The following is a 12,929-nucleotide window of genomic DNA, read 5'->3' as shown; positions in this document are numbered from 1 at the left end:
GCTCCACTTGTCTGATGCTCCTGAGCACACTCAGGCAGCCCCAGAGCCGCAGGACAATAGCTCTTGCAGGAGGTGCATCTACAGGAAGCACCTGCGGAGCAGCAGCAGCTGGGGTCTGTTTCAGGTCAAGGAGAGGCGAAGGGGCACTTGTGCAGGAGGCAGCCGTGGCTGTGGGCACGTTCCCCGACTCTGCTTCCTCCCCGTGGGGGCTCTGCTCTCCTGCTCTCTCAAGGGCCCCAGGACTGTGTCCTTCCAGATTCAGTCGCCTTGATATCTCAAGCCCAAGTCCTGAGTTACGTCCCAGTCTGGTGTGGTGGAGGGCTGGGAACACCCAAGCTCAAGGGCTGAAAGGATCCCAGGGGGACAGTCGGGCCCCAGCGGGCAGTGGGGCAGGGGATGAGGGTGGCCGCCCACAGAGGGCCCCGCAGCAGCACTGGAAGGACAGCAGTGATGCCTTAGCTCACTCGGGGACGCTGCCCAGCCTAGCGCTCAGAGATGTTACCGCCAGCAGCTCTGGGGACGCAGGAAGCCCGGTGAGTGACACCACGCCACATGGGCCGTGTGTGTGGGCACTGCTGACCATGGCCTCGGTTTTCATTCCGGTTCCAACTGTCCCTCCAAGGGCTGACGGGCTCCTCTTCCGAATGGCACAGATGTTTTCTTTATGTGGGTGAACGCATCCCTGCTTGTTTCTGTCGGCACTGTTGTCCCTCATCGTGTGTTTTCCTCGTTACAACTGAAGAAGGAATTCATAAGGCCTGGACTCCATCTCAGGCCTGTCTGTGCTGATCGTGCTCGGCCACCTCTCCAGTGGACTCTGAACTCTCTGCCTAGTGCCTGTGGGAACGACAATGGAAGGATAAGACCCCCTCCGGACAGGGGAATCTTGAAGATCACATCCAGGTTACTCATCACCTAAGAGAAAACAGACACTAATCACCCCTGCCTCCAGACACTATCTATCAGAATGTAAGCACAGGCTTATTGGTTATTAACTGTTTGGAATGTAACTGCGGGCTTATTGATTATTGACTGTTTGAACACATAACCCGTGAATGATGGGGTTATTGTAGTTGTATTTACCCTACCTTTGTTTATATAAGTCTCAAGGGAATTGGGGTGGTGGGTTTGGACACGTACACATCATACACATGGGGTATAAAAGATTTTCACAAATGCTGGTCGGGGTCCTTGGCTAAGAGGAGACTCTGCCTTGGGCCCGCCGGTGTAATAAACTGCACTCCACTATCTGCATTGTCCTTCTGAGTGAGTCTGTTTCCCGGAAAGCGTGGCTATAACACAACCTGTACTTGCTGCTCTTCCAGATTAAATTAGGAGCAGCCCTTCTTTTCTGCATTTCCTAGTTGTCAGTGTTCACTGGGGCTTTCCAGGTGGCTCTAGCGGTAAAGATCCTGCCTACCAATGCAAGAGATAATGAGAGATGTGGGTTCCGTCCCTGAGTCGAGAAGATGGCCTGGAGGAGGGCATGACAACCCACTCCAGTATTCTTGCCTGGAGAATCCCAGGGACAGAGGAGCTAGTGGGCTACAGTCCCTGGTGTCGCAAAGAGTCAGACACGACTGAAGCAGGTTAGCACACACTCAGGCTTTAGTTCAGTCACTCGGTTGTGTCCGACTCTCTGCCACTCTGTGGACTGCAGCACTCCACGCTTTCCTGTCCTTCACTATCTCCTGGAGTTTGCTCAAACTCATGTCCATTCAATCAGTGATGCCATAGAACCATCTCATTCCTGTTGCATCCACCAGAGAGGTGGCTGGGGCTCGGCAAAGTGCATGGTCCCACTGCGTGGGTGTGAAGCTGCCCTCACCACTCCCTGACCGCGTGACCATCACTGTGTCTTCCTCTGTAAATCGGGAGGTGGCAGCACCTGCTTGGGAAGGGGCACATCCAGCATCTGGTATATAATCAATGCACCACCATCTCAGCGTTGTATTTATTAATAAGAGGGATAGCATTTAATAACCTGCTCCTTTTTCTCTCTTGTCACTTAACTGTGGTCCAGACCACATCTGGTTTACTTACCCCTGTACATCCCACACCCAGCACAAACAAGACACTCACACATATCTGCCTGAAGAGGCATGAACATTCCCTGTCCTCAAGGAGATGAAGCCGAGCAAGATGGGGCCTGATGATAACACTGTGTGATGAGGAGACCCCAGGAGGACCTGTGTGGCTGTGGGGTGGGGTGGGGGGCATGGGCAGAACCCCTGAGAGCTCCTGGGGATGGGGAAGGTGGCAGGAAGGAGGAGGAAGCTGTTTCTTGTGGGGTGTCCACAGATTGCACCTCACCCCTCACTGATGAGCACTTGGGCCGTTTCCAAACACTTGTCACTGTTCTGGGGGAAACAATCATTGCCAGCTCCTACTCAATCAACTTCATAGAATATGTTTCTAGCACTGGAGTATAAACATCTGCTTTTTCATTCCATCCTCCGTTCATCCACCTATCCAGCCAGCCATCTGTTCATCCATCCATCCACTCACTAATCCATCCATCCATCCATTCACAAATTCCATCCACCCATCGAGCCAGCTATCGGTTCATCGATCCATCCACTCACTAATCCATCCATCCATCCATCCACCCACCCACTCATTAACTCATCCGATCATCTCGGACCCACCGAGAAGACAGACGCCTCCTCCGCTCCTGCTCCCAGGAGGACCCCGAGCGTGAGTGACAGGAGCCTCATGGGGCAGCGGAGGAGACACAGAAGGGACATGCCTGCAGGCCCTCCTCCTCTGAACGGGGAAGCACCCACCTGGTCCTAAGGCCTCCTTACCGGGGTGTCCAGGCCGGCCCCTTCCCTTCTTGCCAAACAAGCGGCCGATGGAGCACCTGATGCCCTTCTTCTTTGGCGCTTTGTCCATGGAATCCTGGCTTCTGCTGCTGCTGGGGTTGCCCCCGGGGCCGTCCTGAGAGTCCGTCGAGCTTCGGGGACAGAAAACGCCCTTTAACCAGCGCCCTCATGCAAACACACACCCCTCCCCAAGACCGACTGATAGAACCGGCCACCAGCAACACCCGCGCCTCCACCTCGAGCAGACAGTGGCGTCTGCTTCACCAACCACACTCCACACGAGCAATGGGGGCTCCCGGCCGCAGACATGGGCCCCGGGAAGCTGAGAGTCTCTGACTCGAGCTGCCCCCGAGGAGGGCTTGACTCCAGGCCAGCCGGTGCAGAGGGCGCTCCAACCCTCCCTCAGGGTCGCCGCTTGTCAGGTGACGAGGCTCCCAGAGAAGGCGAGCTCCCCCGCTCTGGGCAGCTCCCCCGCCTCCCGCAGGGTGACCGTCCCCGGCCGTGGCAGGAGAGCGACGGTCACCGCGCAGGGCTGCTGGTCAGGAGACCACTCGTGCCCTCCGTCAGGGGCTTCCTGGCTCAGGACGGGAGCTCAGCAGGCGGTAGTCTGAATGAGGACAGTGTCAGCCACAGGAGGGGACAGAGTCTCCTGAGAGGAGACCCTCGAGGAAAAGGGAGGGACCCTCAAGAGCGACCCTGAGAGGCCCGGGGCCATCACCATCAGGAACGCACCCCGGACGGGCAGACATCTAGCAAGAGCAGGAAGAAAGCTCCCACAGGAGTCTATCAGCAGAGATGGACATTTTCTAAAATCACTGAGGTCCCTGAGCTCTTCTCCCCCAGCATCTGAAGTTCACCACTGAACACAGGCACCGCATCCAGTGCGATTCCTTTAAAATCATGCTTCCACCTCTTTCAAGACAAGAGGCGCAGGGCTCCTGAAACTGACGAGGCGCGCAGGCCCCTTACTTGCGGGCGTCCCTGATGTCCTCGGGGCTGGCCGCACGAAGCGTCCCTGTGTGCAGCTGCTCCAGCCGAACGGACTCAGGCGAGGCAGGGCTCGAGGTTTCAGATTTGATGGTGTTCTTGTCATTTTGCACCTCCTCCCGTAGAGCTGGCAGCTGAGGGAATGAGTTAAGTGTAAAATTGGCTAACAAGAGACTGTGTCAAAAAAGGCAATCATACAGGCTTTACATTATAACCACAAACATATTTGAAAATCTATTAGCTATGCTATCCGCCAAGTACAAAAAAAGGCCTTGTACTAGCTTAATGCCATCTTAAAGGACTGTCTTGTAGAGAAGCGGGGCGTGGGGCAGCGAGAGCAGCTGACTGAGTGCAGAGACCCCGGACAGGAGCCTCCCTGCAGCGGGGCTCCGCCCTCCCTGGAATGCGGCGACCAGATGGCCCCGCCGGGCAGGACAGCAGAGCGACGCCAGCACCATGAACCCTGCGTGGCAGGAACTGCCCTGATGAAAGGACTGCTCATCGCCAGATGCTGCTCAGAAGCACCACTAGCAAGGGTAAGGAACCTCTCAGCAAGCCTTCCAGACCTTTCTGTTTGAAGGAGAAAAGGAAACAGCTTGTACCACCACCCAAGATCATTTGTAGTGATGATGCAGGTTACTGGAACCCGTGACATCAAGTGAAACACAGGAAAGGTACCTAACCCGGCATGCGAACACCATGTGTCTGGCTCGTATTTCTCTGTAACATACGACTGGGGGCTACACAGTCAAGTGCTTACACGCAGTTCAGTGTAATTTACTCACTGCGGTCTACATAAAGCACCCCTAGGTCTTCACTTAGAGATGATCTTGTAGCAACCAAGAGCGGTGGGATGGGGAGGGAAATGGGAGGGAGGTTCAAAAGGGAAGGGATATATGTATACCTATGGCTAATTCATGTTGAGGTTTGACAGAAAAGAACAAAATTCTGTAAAGCAATTATCCTCAATTAAAAAATAAACTAATTAAAAGGAAAAAAAGAGATGATCTCTCCTGGAGTCCCAGCTTTTCCGCTGGTCCCGGGTGTGAGGACAGGAAAGACAGTGGTGGCAACAGTGTGGGGAACAGATTAACCCCTTCAGGGTCCAGACAGGTCTCACTGACACATTTGGGTTGTGGTTAAGCCAGGGGAAGTCTGTAGAAACATGCACGGCAAGTATTTTTATAAACAACGAGTGTGTTGTTTTAACCAACTAACCTGTGCCTTTCTGAATGGGATTCTGTAAAGAATACTGATCCACTGCAGCCCCACAGGAGCTTGGTGACAACAAAGTGACTCAGTGCAAAATACAGCTGAGCCCGTTTAACAGCGGCTGGATAAACTGCACCCTCCCCTGATCTCTAACAAGAAGCCTCAGGCAACAGAAGGCTACAGAAGCTAGAAACTATCCCCACAGAACTGAACAGGGGTCAATCTCAAATTCAAGTTACAATAAGCCTTTATAAAAATCAGAAAACAACACAGAACAGAGCGGGGAAGTGACACTCCTGGGTTGACCGTGGACTCAGGGGAGACAAACACCTGCCTCAAAGTCAGGGGCCGCGGCCAGCACCTTCCCCGGGCCTCCTCCTGAGGAAGGGCTCTGGGCCCCCAGCCTGGCCGCCCTCCCCCGGGAGGGAAGCCCGCCCTCCCCCAGGAGGAAGCCCGCCTTCCTGGTGCCCACGTGACTAGGATGGGCAGGACCGTGTCCTCACTTAACAGAAGGGCAGAGCAGGCCACAAAGCCGGTGAGCGGCACACCCAGGCCACCAGCCCCAGGGTGATGGAGCAGCTCCGCTGTGCCCAGCAGAAGGGCTCCCGGGCACTGAGCTGCCTCAACTGGAGCGCGGCTGCCCGAGACCTGCGGGAAGGTCCCAGGAGTGGTCGGTCACTGGGCTGGGAGCGGGAGAGGGACAAGGACGGCCAGCCCTCGGGGCACTGGACTCCAACAACAGGGGCTCATCCGAGGGACCAGAGGGGAGAGGCAGCGAGCTCCCTCCTGCCGCTCCCTCCATCAGGGACGCTGTGAGGGACACGAGAGCCTCTGGAGGAAAGCGGGCTGGACGGCCCCACGGTTAAGTGTCCAGGCTCTGATCACACGAGTCCGCACCGCACTGCTGGGTGTGTGAGCCTGGGCACGGGGCCCGGCCTCTCGAAGCCTCAGTGTCCACGTCTGCTGAATGGGGATAACTGCAGCCTGGACCTCACCTGGGTGTCTGCGGGATTAGATGACAGGCTCGGAAAGCACTCGACATGGTGCCTGGCGGGCAGAGTCTCCTGCACACTGCTACCCCCGTCATTAGAGGGCTTCCCCCAAGTCTAATACCTATGGCTCTGATTCAGTCATTGCTTTTAAGAAAACACTAAGCGGAAATTCCATGGTGGTCCAGACGTTAGGACTTGGCACTTTCACTGCCGGGACACAGGTCTGATCCCTGATTGGGGAATTAAGATCCCATAAGCTGTGCAGTATGGCCAAAAAAAAAAAATTTTCAAAATAATAAATACTACTATGTCTATTATAAATAAGCATGAGATGATTAGAAAGCAAACAAGTGGCAGAAAGGGAAACTGTTACAATTGTCTCAACGAATGACCTTTTTCCAACAGAACCATCAGCATATTTTAAGTGGTGGGTGAGTTTCAAAACTTCCATTAAAATGTCAATTATTCACCAGTACATAACCACACAGTGTTCATTCACGTGACTCGATAAGCACTCTTTAACACTTCACAGAGAAACAAAGCCGTGCTAAATTACTAAATAGTTTACCTTTCGACGATGCTTCCTTAAATCACTAGGCTGATAGATGCATGCAAAGAAATGGAGAGAAACCAGGTTGATTGTGACTTTGAAGCTAAAAATTCAAGAATCAGTATAGGCAAATATACAGGAAAGCAAAAATGATGGCAAACCTATAAGTGAGATTAAGACTTAGAGAACAGTAGCTGGAAACAAAACATTTTTTTTTTTTTTTGACCACAGAAGTTAAATAAGCTATTCAAGATTTACTAGAGAAACACTATGAATTATGACTCATGAAGATACGAGTCTGATACAACATCGTGATTTATTAGAGCAGAGCATCCTGTACATCAAAGGGCCTCAACAGCTGTCTGTTCTCAGCCAAACTTCTCTATAACCTATTTCTCTTAATAAAAAGCATGTTATACTTTAAAATAGTAATTTAACTGATGAGGAAGTTACCATAATACCTATTTTAACACTGAAGAAATCTAACCACCTGTTGGACATTAATGTAAAATCCTTACCTAGAATTTGATTTAAAACTTCTGAAAATAAATTCATTAAAGCAGGTACCCTATGAAAATGTGTAAGAATGAAAGCTAGCATAATAGCAGGTGGAGTCTTCACATTTTATGAACCATAGAAGATACTTTGTAAGAGTCTAGTAGAGACATTAACCATGCAAAAGCTGATGAGATTTACAGTCTTAAAGACAAGCACCAACACAGAAAGGAGATTGTGTCAAAAGCCCATTAATTCTACACTTAGAGGATCATTTCTTTATGTAAGCATACTCTCATTTATAAATTGCACAGGTTATGTAGTGTATGATCCATCTACATTATGCTTGTAACTGCATAGTGATACAATAATTCAAACTTACTGCTATGGGGGAAAAACACCATTTAATGAGCCATGAAGAAAAGCACAAACACGACTAAAGGGACACACTCTGTGGACACAGCACTGCTGAGACCAGAGCAAGTGGGCGGACGGGGAGGGGAGATGGATGGGGAAACTACAGCCTGGGGTGGCGGGGACGGGAGGCTGGGGTCTGGATTGACAACGGCTAAACAGACAACAGGATGAGACAGGAAATCCAAACCAACGATGAAAGCAGACACACCGTCAGAGAACTCCAATAACAAGGACAAAATATACACAACTGTTCTTTTACAAATATTCGGAAAGAAATCAAGCATGAAACCACAGAGAAATTGTCAAGAATTTTAAATACCAACTAATTAGCCAAAGACGCAAATTATAAAAAGTGTGTCAAAAGACCACAAAATGGACTAGTTACCACTTCACATGCATCTAAAATGATTCACAGTTAATTTAATGATATGCTGACTAACAATGCAGCTAACGTGAAATGGGTGGTAACAGAAAAAAGTGATAATACAAGAGCAGGTACAAAGCAGAGGGTTGTAAACGTGATTTCACGGGGTAAACAGCAATGCACTCAGAAACCTAAGCTACACACGCAAGAAAGCTGGAACACGCGCTTTACAGCCGCACACTCTGTCACCAAAAGCCCTAGGTCGTCATCCCGTTTTTAGACTCGGAAGAGTGAGGAAGCCCGACTTCTTCCCTGGGGCCCTGGGGCACCGGGCTTTGCACCTGGTTTCACACGCAGAGCGGGCCTGAGTGCGCGGCCAGGTCCATCAGCAAGCAGACCAGTTTAGATTTTTGGTTTTCTTCCCACAGCATGCCCCGCACCCTGCAGCCAGGCATCCCCAGTGGAAAATGTGCTGCACGGTTTTCACAAGCCATGAGAAGTGCCTAAGGTTACTTTCACAAAGCTGTCTGCTCCCTGAGAACAGAAACTTTCCTGCAGCTGCTGCGCCCAGCACAGGCCAGGCCCAGAGTCACAGAGGCAGGCTGTGGCTGAGCTCATGATGACGTGCTAAGCCGGTGGTCCAAATATCAAGACTAATTGGTCGCTGTGCGATTACAGAATGATTAAAGACTAGGTACTTTTAAAAATCATAGACCTCTGAGTGTGGCAAATGTACCTGATTTTCTTCTGGATAAAAAGAGAAAAAAACCAAAAACAAACAAAAAAAGAAAACCAGTGTGCTGGAGGAGGGACGCGGCAGGGAGGAGGCAGACACATACCAGAGGCATGGTGCCCAGCCGGTCTATGTTCCGCGCTGGCCTTCGACGCCTCATTCGGGGCGTGGCGGGCACTCTGCTGGGCGGGCAGGAGCTGGCAAGCGAGGAGGCCGAATACAGGTCGAGGGAGCTCACTGATTTAAAGCGACGAAGGCTGCCTGAGCTCGCCTTGCCCACTCCGCTCTCAGTCTCCTCGGCCCGCTGCTCCGTGCTCTCCTCCTCTTCTTGGATCCACCTAGAAGAGAGCAAAACTCGTCACCTGCCTTTGTCGGCACAGGAACGTGTCTGGACAACAAATTTGGGCTTGCATTCTGTGTCATGACTAGCAAATTCCAGGAACAGTTGCTCAATTAACATCTCAGCAAAAAGGTTCGACTTTCCCTCTTTTGAATATTCTCAAACTTAGTATAACTTAGCATTGAGTCTTACAAACTGGCCCCTGATCATTCACGTTTGATTTGACTCATTTACTCTAACATTCTGACGGGGCCTGGGTGGCGACTCTCTCCCCGTGAGGAGACACCTGAAACTGACAACCTTCACCATCCCTGCTCTCAGGGCTGAGGTGCACGTCAGAGCCTCGAGTCTTTTCCACTGGGAATCAGGAACTCTGCACCATCTAAACAGCGATTCACGAACAAGCTTGACCTTATAAACACAAGTCTCCAGACCAGATGAAGTGCTGAGTTGATTTTTTTTTTTTTTTTTTCTTAAGGGTGTATATGTACCAACACATCACTTGATGAAGTTCTACCCCAGGTTTGTGTGAGTTTCTGGATTCATGTCAATGTGCCGCATTCACCTAGAATTCACGGTTACTGCTCTTCTCCCCTAATGTGTCATGGATGATTTTATATAGCAGTTTAAATACTAGATTATGCATATAAAATGATTTTTAAAAAAAAATACTAGATTCTTGCAGATCGTAACCTCTCCAGTTTCACTACTTATACGTCCTGAAAGAGTTTCACTGGTGACAAGTTGAAGGACAGAATTTACCACTTACATCAAGTCAACATATTGCATAAGGAAAAATCACTTTTACCTGACAACATGCTGTAAAAATAGAAACATTAATATGTAACCGTTCCATATTTCCTGCGGGGACGGGGAAAGACAACCTTTCTGAGCTCGTCTGTGCTCCAACACGGCCCAGAAAGCAGTCTGTCTCGGCGCCAAAAGTGCAGGCGGCACCACCTGCGTTTGCTGGGTGTGCCGCCCACCCCTGCCTTCCCCCTGAACCCCCCGCGCTCGGCCAACAGGAACGGGCACCTCGGCCTGGGCTGACGTGACGAGAACAATCTGAGCAGCAGCTCTGCCGGGTCCTGCGCAGGGTCACCGGCCCGCGGCCACTCTGAACGGAACCTCAGGACAGGAGGCACGGCTGTGCGGGGGTGGCCCAGGCAGGCCTCGGGGCCCCCGGCCGCCCGGCCGCACCCAGACCCAGGGCCCCCTGCTCACCACGAGGCGGGCCTTCGGATTCTATCCCGCTTTGTAAACTGTTATAACTGCCAAGACGGTGTCTAAAGAAAACATCTTAAACATACTGATGAGTTGAGAAAAACTCAAACACATGTCCTTGGACCAGTGTCTTACAAGAAGCCAATCTTCACACTGTGCTAAGTTAAAAAGGAAAATGCAGATCTGAGTGGGAATTTGCCAACCCCAAACCTCAGCTTTTCTGTTCCAGGTGGCTTTTCAGCAGAACGTGGGAGGCTCCGAGGGACACACGAGGGCGAACCCTCAGTGCTGGTGGGTTCACGGGCCACAGAGGACACCATCTCGGCACGTCTCCCACCTTGGGGCTCAGAGCTGTGCGGGGACACCCCACAACACCCCCCGCCCCACAGAGTGCTGACACCAGCTGTGGACAGAACGCCCTGGCTGACTCAGCTCTCTCATCAAGGGCGATCTCAGAACTGAAAATCCTTGAAGCAGGCCTGTGGTCAGTGAGTCAGTGTTCTCACTATGGAACACTCAGACTTCTCCTAGGAGAAGACAGCTCCTCAGAGAAGCCCAGTTTCTGGGGAGCTGAGTTCGGGCACACCCACCGGATCTCTTCATTGATGGTGTCCAGCTGCTCCTGAAGCATCTGCCCGCTGGGCGGCAGCTGAGCAGCCGAGCTGAGGAGGGTGACCCCGTCGCCCTCGCCATCAGACACGCCTTCGTCTCTCTCGAAGGCCTGGGCCACGGTGGCTGGCACGCGGGCCTGCTGTCTCAACTGAAATAAAAGGGGCCGAGTCACTGTGTGTTGATCTGGGCATAAACGTTAGTGCACTTCTTACTGTATACTCACCTGATGACATGGCCACTGTAACAGAATACACCGACTGTCTCTCATTGATGTCAACGTCAATGATCTCAATCTGCTTATTCACAGCTTTAAACTCTCAGTTTGAGAGGGAAAAAATGTTATCCTAAAACCATTCTATTACCCAGTTTTTAATTGCAAATTGATAGCCAGAAGATAATAAATCTTGAGACATTTATGCCAACTAATACTTTTAACTGGGGGCTTCCCAGGTGGCTCAGTGGTAAAGAATCCGCCTGCCAATTCGAGAGGGCAGGTTGGATCCCTGGGTCGGGAAGATCCCCTGGAGTAGAAGATGGCCACCCACTCCAGTATTCTTGCCTGGGAAGTCCCAGGAAGAGAGGATGTGTTGGACTACAGTCCACAGGGTTGTATAAGACTTGGATAAGGCTGAGTGTGTACTCAGGCAATGCTGTTAAACCATATAAAACTCTGACTTCTTACAGAAAAACTGTATTTACAAGAATTCAAGAAGCTCAAAAGTCAACTAGTTCCATAAATACGTGCATCATCCACCTGACCAGGCAGCAAGTGTACAAATGCAGGCCGGCCGGGTGGCTGGTACCTTCTCGTCCAGGGCCTTGTGGTGCTCAAATAGAAACTTCAGCGCCCTGAGCACCTCCACCTCGCTGATCATGCCGGCTGGGGACTGCGCCTGCTGCTTGTCCGCCGTCATCCGGAGGGATGGTACGTACCGGGAAACGAGGAGCTCCAGGTGTTCCAGCAGCAGCTGCAGGGAGGGGTCAAAGGAGCACCTTCAACCTCACACTTGAATTCAGGGCCGAGAACTCCTCTCAGCCTCACGCTAAAGCCAAAACCATGCTAAGGCACGTCGGAATCCCGCCAGTTCAGTCTAAAGTTAGAGTGGACTTCCCCAGTGGCCCAGGAGTTAAGACTCCACACTTCTGCAGGGCTCATGGGTTTTAATCCCTGGTCGGGGATCTAAGATCCCACATAAACTGTAGCATGGCCAAAAATGGAAGTTAAGAGAACTCCCGCCTCAAATGTACTAAAATCACATTAGCTCTCATCATAAGTTTGAAGCAAACTATGAGAACCCCAAGCTGATCCACCTCGGTCTGCCCAGTGGGAAGAGGTGAAAAATGACTTGAAAACCAGACAGACTTTAAAGGCAGCCACACGGAGCCCAGCGGTGAGCCCGCGGGCACATTCAGCACGGGAGACGCCGCCTGCTGACCCTGGTGCTGTTCCTCTCTGCTCTCAGCTCAGCAATTTCTTCTCCTCTGGCAAGAAGCCGCTCCCTGCACACCTTCAGTTCTTCATTGTATGTTCCCAACTCCTAGAAAACGGTTAAGTGAGGAGGTAACTAAATGCAAACACAAATGAAAAAGAGAGCGAGACCGTGAAGGCTGACCCTATCAAGTCTCTCCAGGCTCCACACAAAGGATCTCCCTGCCCCTCCGGAGAAAAGGGGGTCCGCTGACCCCAAGACCACACAGACAAGCACAACTCGGACTGGCCTTCAACCTCCACCTCGACCTGGCAGGCACGCGGAGAAGAGAACCCGGAACCCAGCCTGCCTTCTCCAGACCCAGGGAAGTCTGAGAAACTTTCCTAAACATAAACGAAACAATAAAATGGGTAACAGATTCTTAAACGACACGCAGACAAGTGACCTAGGACCCCTGGGGAGAGTGAAGAAGAAAGGGAAGATCTACAAGGCCACCAGGTTTTGGAGTGTTCCTCTGGGAAAGAGGCTGATGGCACACCAAGGCCATCTGTTAGCCTGACTCCACTGAAATCACCCAGTCATTCAATAAACTGGCTAAAATGTTAAATTCGTGTTATATGTATTTTATCACAATTTGTGTGCACGCGGGGCCATCCACGTGGTGAACTTGCTCAAACCGAACCACAATGAGACTTTCATTCTTCCATTTTTCTTTGCACAAGTAAAAAAACCCTGGCTTACATATCCC

General features: G+C 51.3%; 1 protein-coding gene across 2 annotated transcripts in view; it reads right to left on the bottom strand.

Moving 5' to 3' along the window:
- The window catches only part of LOC133071295 (liprin-alpha-1-like), a 36,114-nt gene continuing 23,185 nt past the window's right edge, over positions 1 to 12,929 (bottom strand). For both annotated transcript variants that reach the window (XM_061163887.1, XM_061163885.1), the window contains exons 2-7: positions 11,555 to 11,719; positions 10,730 to 10,899; positions 8,682 to 8,913; positions 3,795 to 3,946; positions 2,808 to 2,956; positions 1 to 837 (exon numbers count right to left, since the gene is read on the bottom strand). In XM_061163887.1, coding sequence (XP_061019870.1) covers positions 731 to 837; positions 2,808 to 2,956; positions 3,795 to 3,946; positions 8,682 to 8,913; positions 10,730 to 10,899; positions 11,555 to 11,665 — 921 coding nt within the window. In that variant the 5' untranslated portion in view covers positions 11,666 to 11,719 and the 3' untranslated portion in view covers positions 1 to 730. The remainder of the gene's footprint in view (positions 838 to 2,807; positions 2,957 to 3,794; positions 3,947 to 8,681; positions 8,914 to 10,729; positions 10,900 to 11,554; positions 11,720 to 12,929) is intronic.

The sequence above is a fragment of the Dama dama genome, chromosome 16 (assembly GCF_033118175.1).
Source record: "Dama dama isolate Ldn47 chromosome 16, ASM3311817v1, whole genome shotgun sequence".
Taxonomy (NCBI): Eukaryota; Metazoa; Chordata; class Mammalia; order Artiodactyla; family Cervidae; genus Dama; species Dama dama.
This window is presented reverse-complemented; position numbering and strand designations above follow the sequence as displayed.